The 12,632-nt window shown below is 39.8% G+C and overlaps 2 protein-coding genes across 8 annotated transcripts in view; one reads left to right on the forward strand and one right to left on the reverse strand.

The window, feature by feature from the left end:
• Positions 1–12,632, reverse strand: part of ABCB11 (ATP binding cassette subfamily B member 11) — a 76,266-nt gene that overhangs the window by 25,531 nt on the left and 38,103 nt on the right. For all 5 annotated transcript variants that reach the window (XM_064514887.1, XM_064514886.1, XM_026093867.2 and 2 more), the window contains exons 9-15: positions 10,845–11,016; positions 8,857–8,981; positions 7,134–7,308; positions 4,509–4,622; positions 2,353–2,463; positions 2,110–2,235; positions 668–871 (exon numbers count right to left, since the gene is read on the reverse strand). In XM_064514887.1, coding sequence (XP_064370957.1) covers positions 668–871; positions 2,110–2,235; positions 2,353–2,463; positions 4,509–4,622; positions 7,134–7,308; positions 8,857–8,981; positions 10,845–11,016 — 1,027 coding nt within the window. The remainder of the gene's footprint in view (positions 1–667; positions 872–2,109; positions 2,236–2,352; positions 2,464–4,508; positions 4,623–7,133; positions 7,309–8,856; positions 8,982–10,844; positions 11,017–12,632) is intronic.
• Positions 10,196–12,632, forward strand: part of DHRS9 (dehydrogenase/reductase 9) — a 30,570-nt gene continuing 28,133 nt past the window's right edge. For 2 of the 3 annotated variants that reach the window (XM_026093958.2, XM_026093927.2), the window contains exons 1-2: positions 10,196–10,334; positions 12,165–12,344. The gene's annotated coding sequence lies outside the window, so the exon portion shown is untranslated. The remainder of the gene's footprint in view (positions 10,335–12,164; positions 12,345–12,632) is intronic. The other variant, XM_026093936.2, reaches the window with a different exon arrangement.

The following is a 12,632-nucleotide window of genomic DNA, read 5'->3' on the forward strand; positions in this document are numbered from 1 at the left end:
AAGGGGTCTATCCAGCTTCTGGTGAAGTCACAGGTAAAATGTCTCTCAGGTTTGTACTGGCAGTGGACTTAAAAAAAACTTTGAAAGACAAAAACATTGTTAGTGCTCCAGATGTCAAGGACAGCTAATGAAATAACCTCCCTCATAATCAGCAATATTGTTTTGCCTGAAACAGAATGCTATAGGACTGATCAAAGCCCTGACATCTTCAGGGAGGGAATCAAGGAACAGGGAGCCTCTAGATAACTCACAGAGCTCATACAAGAAGATGAGATTGTGAGATTCAGTATAGACTGTTCAAAAATGTATGCTGGCTAGTGAGAATCCTGGGCTCTAAGTTGCTTTCGGCCTGAGACGAAATAGATCTCAGTAGCATGAAAAATACACCTTCTTTCTAAAATCATGCTGATTACTACCATGATATTGAACGTTGTATGTACAACTCCTGAGGAACTAATTCTCCTTGATTCAATTTTTGCCAAGTTTCAAGTTGGTGAAATATATGTAGTAAGACCTAAATAACTCTTGTTGAAGGAAAGGTTGCTACCTACTGTCAATTTGAATCTTCTGCTCTTCCATCTGAGCTCAAATGGCTGCAAAGGGGGGACAAAGTGATTCTCTATTTTTTCATCAAATTCCGCCAAACATTTTAAGAGGCACAGCGTACCTGTGGCAAGTCCATGATAAAGTCGTAAGCATTGGCCTCTTTGGCTGCTTTGATTATTTCTTCCATGGTAGCCTCATCCCGACCATAGCGAATGTTCTCTGCGATTGTGGTAGCAAACAGAACTGGCTCTTGCTCAACAATACCAATCTGTGAGCGTAGCCACTGGATATTAAGGGAACGAATATCGTGGCCATCCAGGGTAATCTACAGAGTCAAATAAAGCAAGGACAAAACAAAACAAAACAAACAAAAAAATGAGGGACATTCTCTTCCCCAGTTCAGAGATGAAGAAAAACACAATGGAAATAAATATCTCTTTCTGCTTGGCCTCACAAAAAAAGCCAGGCATAAAATAGTCATCAAACTAGTTTTCCGTAAAGGACTTAAAAATTTGGACATATAAGGACATATGTGTTTTCTACTAGTAAAACTGAATTAACAGCTCCATGGAGACCCAGGTAGAAGAATTACCTGTCTTCTACCATCTGTTTGCCCATACTTTTCAAGACATGGACTTTTTTGTCTGGAATGAGAGATTTCTGTTCTCTGGCCAGATCTAGTCACAAAGCCCCAAACTACTGCTGTGTGCCTCATTTACTAGTCCTTATCTTTCAGCTGTGAAAAACAATACTTCTGGCCAAATTTATTCAATTGTTTCAGTGGTGGTGAAGAAGTTAAGGAAGGGAAAGTCTTAATTATAAAATGAGCAGGCAAACAAAAGTTTACAAAAATTTTCCTCTTGAAAATGAAAAAAAAAGGTTGTTGTGAGCTGTGCTATTATTTTTTCCATATATTTTCTAACATTCAAGACTATGAGACACTTTCAGATATGGTGGAAGGTTCTTTAGGAATATTGAAACGTCAGTCTTTTGGCATGAGAACAAAAAGAAATCATAGAAAATGCACTATAATTTAACTGAATTCTGTATAAATGAGTTTTATTAAATATATATTCACACCACTTTTTTTTTTGTCTCTTTTACTTTCAAATATAGGTTACCATGTATGTGATTTGTGCCAACTATGAAAACATAAATGGGATGAAAATGTGAATAGATGTAACTCATATTCATAGCCAAATGATTTCGCATATACTAATGCAGTATTATGGGATAATGATTAAATGTTCAATACTGTATTTCCCAGAATTGAAAATGGGTTGTCATTCCTGAATTATTGTATGGAAAGGTATAGTTTTTACTCAGGTTTAGCACTGAATTTTTATTTCCTCCTAATATTTTTTCTCTTTCACATAATTATTCTTGACAATACTATTCGGCATTCTCCTGAAATGGACAAAAAAGCATATTTTACTCATTTCTTTTTTGGATCTAAAAGGTAAAAAAAAATTAAGAGTCTTCCTTTCCACCTTGGAGAAGAAAGCATGTTGCTCTTTCAAGCTCCTAAGACTAGAGAAACCCTTGCTGGAATGGGAAACTCACCATGCCATCACTGGGGTCATAGAAACGCTGGATGAGCTGTATTGTTGTACTTTTTCCAGCTCCACTAGCTCCAACAAAAGCTGTCGTCTCCCCTGCTTTAATAACCATAGTAAGGTTTTCCAAAATCTGGATTAAAAAAATAAAAAGAATTTATCCATTCTAATTCTCTGTAACTTCTTGCAAGCCAACATATTTTAACTGCTTACAGTAATTATATTCACAACATGATGAATAATTAATTACCTTGACTTCTGGTCTGGAGGGGTAATAAAATGTTACATTATGAAATTCAATTTCACCTCGTACTTTATCCAGCTTGTAGCCATCTTCTGACATGCAGTCAATGGTGGGTTTCTAGGGTAGAATTTAGTGTGTTATTTAATTGCTGTTAAACAGCCAACACTTTTGCAGTACATAATTATTACCAATCCCATACAAAGCCACGACACTTCTGTTTGAACAGCTCTTGGCTGCACTGAAGCAATACCAGAATCTGCCTCAGGACTAGGAGGCAAGAAACATAAAACTAAGGCCAAAGTGACAGGGTGGTTGGTACTAGTGGGTAGTGCAGGCAAGATGAATACACCCTCTTCTCTCTTAGGCTTACTACGCTTGCCACAGTCATTTTGCTAGCTTTTGCTGGAACAGAATAGGTGCATGCAAGAGGCATTTTGATGAACTTATTTTACCCAGCTTCTCAGGACTAAGATGGTACTACTTTGCTCATGTAAACATTCTCTCACATCACTGAACAACCAATTTGTTGCTGAAAATCTGCACACTTAATCACTTCTTTGCATTTAAAGTACCCATCTTTACATGGCAACTCCTAAGTACTGGAATCCTGATTTGAAGCTTTTATCTCAAGCACATTGGCTCTCACTAACTTTTGCCCAGGCCCTAGGTATTGTTGACTGTTACACATGAGTGGAGAAAAAAAGAAATCTGAGGAATCTCAAAGAAATCAGATTTTCTAAGGGTAGATTTACAACGAGCTTTACTGAAGATATTAACCGTGGAATGCAGAGAATGAATTAAAACTACTTGATAACTGAAACATATGATTTTTTAATGTAGCTTAACAAATAGAGGGAAGGGAATATATGGAAGGAAATATTCATAATGGAAATGTGTATGTTCTAAGATGTTAAGAACAGCTAAAAGACTGGTTAGTCTTTAGGATTATGTCTTAAAGAAGTTCAGATACTAAGCTATGAAGAAACAAAGGTTTCACTGATCCCGCAAATGGGAATCTCAGCATGGCCATAAGTTTAGTGCCAGACAAAATCAGTATCAGGGCTGAGCTGTGCTTTTACTATCTAGTCACAAATCTACAAATGTGGGAAGTGGATGGATCTAATTTTGTCACCCTTTCTCTAGACAGATGAAATCTCACTGTAGTTTGCTTTTTTTAACCGTAAGGTTATCTGACTCAGCTTTATCTTGATTTTTGTGGGTAATTCTTACTGTTGGAAAACTCTGTGCTTTGTAAATTTTTCTGTAAAAAACACTTCTCTTATTCATTCATTCATTCTTCAGCTTATCTTAGAGCAAAACCTTTAATTTAGGAAGCACAACTTACAAGAGGTGTTATCATTATTACAGAACGTTGAAGGGTAACTAAAAAGTCTATTAGCATTACCACAGCTCCTCTAGCCTTTTTTATGTACCTTAAGTGCTCTTTAGAAGATAAGCAGCATTTCAACCTGTTTACACAGCACCTAGCAAAATAAAACCTATCAAGGACCAGCGATACTAAGTACTGCTAAGGAATCTACAGTATTTTTTCAGTCACTAAATATACACAAATACAGAGAGGAATCCTCATGAAAAAATACCAGCAACTCCCAGACCTTTCTCATGTAACCTCATTTCATCTATTTATCTCTCCTGAAAATCTTGTACATAACATTTACGGTCGCTGTGGGAACACCGCTTATGTTCATTTGGTCTCATCTCACACTTAGGGCAGCTCTGGGACAGGTGACAGAGGCCAGCCTTGCCAACTAATGCCAACAGAGCCACATCCTTGGACACCAGCTGGAGGCCTGGAGCTAGGTTCACACTGAAACTTTGGCTGCAAGCTGACTATTCCTGCCTGCATGAGGGCCTTCCGTGGGCCAGCACTGATCAGTAATTGTATGTGAGGAGAAATAGGAGCAAGAAACAGAAGTAGCTGGTAGAAAAAAAAACATTATTCAGAAACAGGCTGCTTAGGGAATCTGTTCAACATCCTCTCTGAACATGTGTGCATGCAGCTAGACCTTTCCATTGCACAGTCAATTCTTCTTTAATTGCTCTCATTTTTCCTCATTTACATTGTGGATAAAACTACTCCTGCTTGAGGGTTATTTATTTTTCTACTACCAAGTGACAGAGCTTAGAAATTCATTACTTACTTTATCTATTGTCTCAAAAATGTTTGTTGCAGCCCCACGGCCAGTGGCAAAGGCTTCCAGGCAGGGAGATACTTGGCCAAGATTTAAAGCTCCTACTAAAATGCCGAAGAAAACCTGACAAAATAGAAAAAGAAATTAACAAAACCTAACAGCACGCTTTTATTATGGTTTAGAGCTCAGAAATACAAATCACACCACAGTGGCTTAAGAAATTCCTGTGCATCAACTGAACTGCAGTGATTCACTGTGCAAGCATAATCAGCTTACAGCAAAGCAAACTAATATATCTGAGAACAGACTTCCATTGTCTTTCACAACTTTGTTTCCATGCTGAAATAAATCAAATTATCTCATATTTGCCCAGACTTAGAGTGTGTGCACCCAGATGTTTACTGAGGTGCCACCGATGCATTTTTTTAAGCCATCTCAGTTTGACAGTGTGCCTACACCCTTGAAAAAACGGCTGCAACTGAACAAGGTGGCAAGTAAATCCTTTGGAGATGTCTGTGACCAGTAAGCAGATGAGACTCTACAACAGTTCGAAAGCCTGGAGAAGTTTAAAATATTCTGTGTGTCTGCTATTAGGATGTGATTAAGACAGATTAATATCAAGAAAAAATAGACAACCTTTGGCTGTAATATCATTGCTATTCTTACATGGGCCAATGCCTCCTTGCTTCTGGAGCAGGTACTAGCTACAGAGAGTATTTTGGCCGCCTCCTCACACAGAAGTGAACTGTAATGGTTGCTCTCAGCACTGGATATGCCAGTATTTGAGCTGAGACTATTCTATCAGTTCTTTATGGTGACATTTGCCATCTTCTGACAAACAGCCCAAGGCCTTAAAGTTGACTTTCTGCAGGTAGCAGAAAATACAAATCTTGAGTGTTTGGAGGATTGGTATGTAATCTTTTGCTGTAGTTTAACAATGCCTGAGAAGTCTGCTAAGAAGCAATTAAAGACTCAGCTAGTCTTTTGAATACAACACAGACTGCAGTCAGGACAGATGGCAAGGTGTAGAAGGAAACACTACTGTCCAGGAAGAAAGAAAAGTACACAGGACTCTGCTCTCCCTTGCACCACTCTGATATTTACTGAGAATAACCTCCAGGGCTGAAGAGAAAGACACTACTACGCATAATGTGCACTGCAAACATCTATACTGTGATGTACAGATCGTGCCATAAATTCATACTCAGCTTTACTACAGACTAATTTCCTTGTGTGAACAAGTCCCAAAGCAGGTAGGTTACGTGCATGTCAGATTCTATCATGAACAGGAGGGGAACAGGTCCTGTAGCTTTGATTGGAAGAAAAAGGGAAGGCAACTTGTAATTTATTTCAACTCAATATGGCTCATGCACAACAGTTTTTCAGAGAGTGGAAAGAGAATATTTAAATGTTTTGTATCTATAAACCACGCCCCCACCCCCAACTCACTAGGAGTGTATGATGGAAAATGTGAAGTATAAGAAAGACGACTGACAGCTTTGAGAGAGCAAGGGGAGCATAAGAAACCCTCTCCATTGACAGCTATGATTTTTCAGCTATAGGGTAGCTTCCCACTGTTTGCTATTTGTCATTTGGAACCTCTGAACTACAGTTATCAGGTGCAAGGTAAGGAAATTGCTCAGTTTATTTTTCACAGCACTGCCTTGTGTCAACTACTAGTGCCAAAAGCAGTTGCAAATGATTTCCATTGAAGGCCACCCTCCTAGAGCAAAATGACTCAATTTTACAATGTCCTCAGAGTAATTTAGCAAGCTCCATTTAGCAGGAAGTTCTGCACTACATGCTGCTGTGAGGGTTAGAAGCTGGCACGGTACTCAAGAGACAGAGAATGATCAGAAATAGATGTTTCACCAGAACACCAGGGCTTACCAAGGTTCAGGAAAAATTTATTCTGGGTCTGAACCAGAGTCTGCCATTTGGACAATTCTGGCATAGAGCAAAGAATAACTGAAACATCTGTAGATCTTGGTTCTATTGCATTTAGATTATCAATGTCTACAGCATCTACTGTGCTAGTAGTGGATGCATAAAACTGCTGTGCAGGTTAGTATGCTTTTTTTCTGTATAAACTGCAGGAGCACAGCCATGTGTGTTTTGGCCAGCATGGGTCAAAAACATTTACATATTTTCTGTCACCTGGAGAGCTGGGTGGCAAATTTGTAACAGAGGATGGTGATTCAACGGAACTGAACATATGAGAGAGGTTAGATTTGATAAAACTTTCTTTGGCCAGGTTCCTCTTTACCACGCTGGGATTTTCCATCACAAATAAAGCTCTTCTGAAGAGTCAATATTCCAGAAACTACAGGCAGACCCAGGATATGAGAAAACTAATTTCAGGTCTTTGACAGATGTGTAGCAGACACACAAACACAAGTGTCATTCTGATCACAGCAGGTGGCATTTGAAATCTTTAAAATGAACACGGGATTTTTTTTTTCTTATCCAGCTGAGTCATATACTTTATGCATATACTGAGCAATGACCTTTAAGAATAAAAACATAGGGCTTGTTACCATTGAGTAGCAGATATCAGAACATTACAAATATGTGTTCTAGAATTAATGTTTTCAGAGACAGTCCACAAAAGTTAGATCAAACTAAAATGGGTACCTGTAGAAGAGTGCCAGGTGAATATTCATCTTCTTCAAGGACAAGTTTAGAGCCATACCAAAAAGCTAATGCGTAACACAGGAAAATTACAAGCCACATGTAACCAGTGAATAATCCCAATATTATCCCTTTTCGAATTCCCCAGTGCTGAGCAAACACCAGGTTCTTATCATATCTGCAGAAAGAGTGAAAAATAAAAGTGGATGAAATCAATTTGATAGAAAAATCATAATAAACAGAGATGAAAATGAGGTGCCTTCAGTGGCTGACTGTGCTGCAGTGAATTGAGGGTCCATGTAAGGTTGATAGCTGTTACTCTGAAGTGAGAGATCACTGTTGCTTCTGCTGAAATCAACAGTCCTCCCAGATCAGAAAATCATTGTATGTCCTACTGTAAAAAGCACAGGCAATACCACACTTGCTACAGACACCTGACCAAGGGATTGGGAGTTTTAGTGGTGTGGCACAAGATCCAGCAATTTGGCTAAAGCTTCAGAGGAAGTCCTACAGCCATACTATGTTTTAAATGGACGTAAGAGATTTACAACATAACACCATCAAATCATCGTATCTTGCTGTGAAGAGGAAAGCACTGACGAAAACAACCTACAAATTGTTAAGTCTAATTCGGAGAAATACAAAATTAAGTAGCAATTTGCAATCTTGGCAACATAGGAAGTAAATAGTTTAGATTCAGGTGTCTAAAATTCACCTTGTGCTTATTTTTTTCTACTGAATAAGCTTCTGAAAACCTAGAGCCAGCTAATCAGAAGTATTTATCACAGAGAATTCAGGTAGAATTGAAACCATCTGCATGTAGATCAAAGGCTCTTTTATTTTTAGGATCCTGCCAAAAAGGTCAGGTTAAACATCAGATATGTCTGTAACAAGATGTGGGGAACGATGACAAACTGTTCATGAACATTCAGGTAACTGTGAGAAAGATAAAAGTTTTAATTGTTTTCATACCTCTCAGTATTTCTATTTGATAGCATACATTTTTTATCAATACCTTTATTTATTTACTTACTTTGAGGTACTTATAATGCTCATTCATGATTCCTAAGTGCTACTACTGTAACTAGAACTGTTACTATTATTTCTGACATTGTCTAATGAACGACTTCCTCTCTTTTACAGGAACCATGTTGCAATATTTTAATTAAAGCAATAAAATTAACATACATGTATACTACAATTTATGTACCAAAACAGTCAAAAAGGAAACTTTTCTTTCCCAATCCAATCAGATTATTTCCTTTCCCCCTCTTTTTTAAATCATGCAAACATTCCTACTTAAGATAAAACTTTCAGAGTGGGCACAATAAATGGAGGTCATCATGGGTGCTATGAGACTCTGGAACTAGTTCTTACTCAGCTTGAAATTACCCAGACTTTTCAGATGTGCTGCAAAAGCAATTTATCAGAAAGTGTTTAAAGGAAAGTTTGACAATATGTTCCTGTAAGTGGGAATGACCTGAAGATAGTATTTCTGATGCTTTAATACACAGATTGACTGAGTTCCGTAACTGTTTTTGCATACATAACGTTATTTGAAAACTAAATTTCTGTGATATACATGCATACTCAAAATACTCAAAGCTGAAGGATGGTCACTGTTTCAGAACTGAGAGACTAATTGTCAGGATACTGAATCGTATGATAGCATTATGTTGCTACAGAAGAAAAAAAACCACAGACTCTACAATTTATCTGAACAAACCTTTCAACTTCTTTCTTTTCCCCACCAAAAGCAGCCACTGTTCTGATGGATGAGAGTACTTCATCAGCCACAGCCCCAGCTTTTGCATAAGCCTTTAGTTCTCGGCCTGTCAGTTTTGCCACAGCCTACAAAATCATAAGAACTGTTGGTTACACCTAAACTATAGCTGTAGATGAGGATGGTGGTGAGCACTACTGACTGTCACCCAGCACTACCTACTCTGCATGAGTTCACCTCCCCTGCTCTGAGCAAGCTTTTGTTATGCACACTGCCTACTCAGAAACTTCTGTCTTCTTGTGTTAGGGCATATACATTTCTGTAGCATGTATTTTGCACAACAAATTTACTGTCCCTGCCAACCACTCTGCTCCAAAAAGCTAGAAAGAGCAGCTGAGGACAACTGCTTCCCCTCCCTTTCTGCTGCCAGTTGGGCTTAAGCAACCCGCTGATGGAGGGTATGTGCGTTTCAGGGGGAAACGGAGGTTAAGCAGGACAGAAGTTAAGCCCTTACCCACTGCAGCAGGGCCCAGCTTCTGGCAGAAGAAGGAATGCAAATGAGGAAGAGGGGATGGAAACATGTTGCCCATCACTATGCCATGTTACTTGGGCTAACAGCAAACAGCTCCCTCCCCAGTATCCCACAGTATACCGTGGATATCAGAAGCTTACTTAGGGTCAAAAAGTGCTCAGATTCATGGAAGAAAATGTCACGGTGGACTGTAATACACAGAGATACCACTTGATCTCAGGAATGACATGTCACTGGAAGTGGCAAAGTGCCATTATTTGCTTTCCCTCTTCAAATACTCCACCATATGCATCTATTAGCCACTCTTGGAGACAGGCAACCAGGCCAGATTGACCTTGGGTTTATATTCTTTACGGGAGAAAACAAAGACTTGGGCTGGAAAGGCTCAGGAAGAGGAAATGCCAAAGAATATGTATGTGAAAGGAAAGAGTTGGGGACAGAGAAAGAAGAATGGAAAGGGAAAAATTATAAACATAAAGGAGAATGAGCTCAGAGAAGAAGTGCAAATGAAGGAAAGATGCAGGTAGGGTTTTATTTCATTCCCTGGCAGAATGCTGCTCTCCCACTTCACACTGAGTCATTATTCATATCATCTACCTGCAGTCACAGCATAAGCTATGAAAGAGAAGCAGGAAGAAGATAAATTGCCAGAGTTACACTATAGGTTTGATAGCAAAAGGATAATAAACTGTTTTCAACAGGGAAGAAGGGAAATAGCAAGAGGGCTGAACCTGAGCAAAGAGCACAGAAGATTGAGAAGGAGGAGCAGAAATTGCCCAGCCCTGCTGAGTAAGGGAGCAGAGCTGAAAATGCTGAGGAGCCTGAAATTCCCCTGCTCCATGTGCTTCCTCTTCACAGTGAAAGGGAGGTGGAGGGAGTGGGAGGAGAAATAGAGACAGGAACAGCTGGGAGAGGATGCAGGAGCTGCTGGGATCAGGGACAGCTTGAGGTGAGTCTGAATACTTGTTTTCAAATGTTTTAAAGCTCCTAGACTGGATTGTCTCCAACCACCCTAACCTTTGTAAAGAACTCAAGCCCAATGTACAGTAGCCATTTAACACAGGTCTGTAGTAATAGAGGGATGCTGTAGGCCAGGTTCTGATCTCAGCAACAATGATATCCATCCATGGGACCCAACAGAAGACACGCTTACACTCCCATCTTAGAAGCAGGGTATGTTATTCCTGGAATCAGAATAAATGAAGTGGGAGCAACATCCTCCTCTCCCACACACCCTGCCATGCCTAGGAGCATCGTCAGGTTCTCAGAACGAGACTGCTCTCTCCGGAACAGGAGACAGCAGAGACGCTCTGTTTATTTCAGTGCTGCTGTGACCAGAATCTGCCTTCTTGACTTCCAAGAGGTGCTACAGCCTTCTCTTCCACAAACCCCTCTACCTCTATGGCCTAGTCTTCCGTGCTCATTGCACCCAAGCATGGACCTCACACAATTCACTTACCAAGCCATAGATAGCCGCTCCAATCCCAATTAGAGGACTGACTGCAATGATAACCAAAGTCAGTTTCCAGCCACTGACAAATCCCAGTAGGAATCCACACACAAAGGTGGTAAAGCGCTGGATAAAAACTGCTACTTGATCAGCAATAGCCTCATTAATTTTGTTAATGTCACTGGAAAAAAAAAACAGAAAACAAAAAACAGAAGATGATTTGTGATCATATCTTTCATTTGTGTTACAGGTTTTAGCCATATTTGGGTTAGGTGCTTTCTCCTGGAGAGGGCCCTGCAACCTTCCTCTCCCCTATTCTTATCTTCCTCATCTTTTCTAAAGACCCTGGGCTGCAGTGAAGAGACCTGGTGTCTTTGCAATGGCAGGAGATGCTTATGTATGAATACTTCAGAAAAGATATGGCTTCTCCTGAGAAAAGTCACCCTGCCTGCTGCCTCCCTCACGATCTGATTCTTACTGCTGTGCCCCTGTTGATTCAAAAGAGGAGGCAGAGACATCGCAGCTCTGGATGCAGCTGTAGGATAAAGGAAAAACAGTATAACTGATATGGCATTCCTCCCATCATATAGCACTAAATATGTAACATACAGCTTTGCTGAGGGGGAAGGGAAAGGGAAGAGGACTGTAACCCTCTTTGCAGTTTCACCTTCCAACATCTTCTAATCCCTCTCTACACCCTTTCAGGTAGCTTCTTCTCTAAATGAGAGGGAGTGCAGGAATTAGAGGAGGGCTGCGTTTTTGCTGCAGGCACTGGAAAAACATCATGGCAGCTCTGTCATATGGGGGATGGTGGGGCAGTGGTTAACATCATTTGGTCCTAATGCAGCTGCAGAGTTGTTGGGGGTTTTTCCACTCTTATCCAGTGCAAATGCAGAAAAAAATTCTCAAAGCAAAACAGTCATTATATTTTTGCTGCTCTTGGCTACTACTCTACTCCTGAGATAAGCAAAATCAAAAATTCTCAGACTACATAAGACCAAGTGGCATTGAGATTTAAAGTGAAGATTTGTTAGCTCATTGATATATTAAGTAAAATCATAGTCCGAGTGGCAAATGAAGAACATGTTCATATTTCTTCTTGAGAATGTTTTTGCAGTCAAGATGATCAAAGAACTGAATGTTATTTACTTGAAAAATACAAATTCAGTTCCTATTTTTTGCCAGAGAAATTCCTCAGAGCCACATACACTTGGTATTTATTCCTCATAAGCAGAACACAAGTGAAAGTCATAGACATCACTGAAGAGTGAGTAAAGACCAAAAAAATCCTGTCAACTATGGCAAAATATTTTGCCTACTGTCATGCAGGCACCACAGAGAACAGGGAGCCATCTAGAGTCAGCGTATCCACCATGCAGCTGCCTTCAGCCTGTAAACAGGAACCACTAAGGAAAGCAGCGAGTCTTAAACTCCATCTGTTTTTCTAAGAGCTGAATGTTTACCCAGGACAAGAAGGTTTCTCCACCTGCCTTGGGTCCTTTTCTAAAGGTAGGTGCTTGCACCCTCTCTTGCAGAACTTTAAGCAAGGCTCACTCTTTTCTTTTAAAAGCCAAGTGGAAGCAAGGGTGCCCCTAATGATTTTTCTTTGCAGGAAGTGAGAGGGGGTTCAAATCCACATCTCCAGCCTCAGAGGAGTATGCACTGGCAGCGAGATTATAGATCATTCTTGAGGGATCAGGCTCAGGAGCAAAAAGGAAGGACAGGACAAGGTGACCAAAAAAAAAAAAAAAAAAAAGATTGCAACAGAAAAGGCACAAAAGGGAAATGATTGTGGCT

The sequence above is a fragment of the Dromaius novaehollandiae genome, chromosome 7 (genome assembly GCF_036370855.1).
Source record: "Dromaius novaehollandiae isolate bDroNov1 chromosome 7, bDroNov1.hap1, whole genome shotgun sequence".
In the NCBI taxonomy this organism is placed as follows: domain Eukaryota; kingdom Metazoa; phylum Chordata; class Aves; order Casuariiformes; family Dromaiidae; genus Dromaius; species Dromaius novaehollandiae.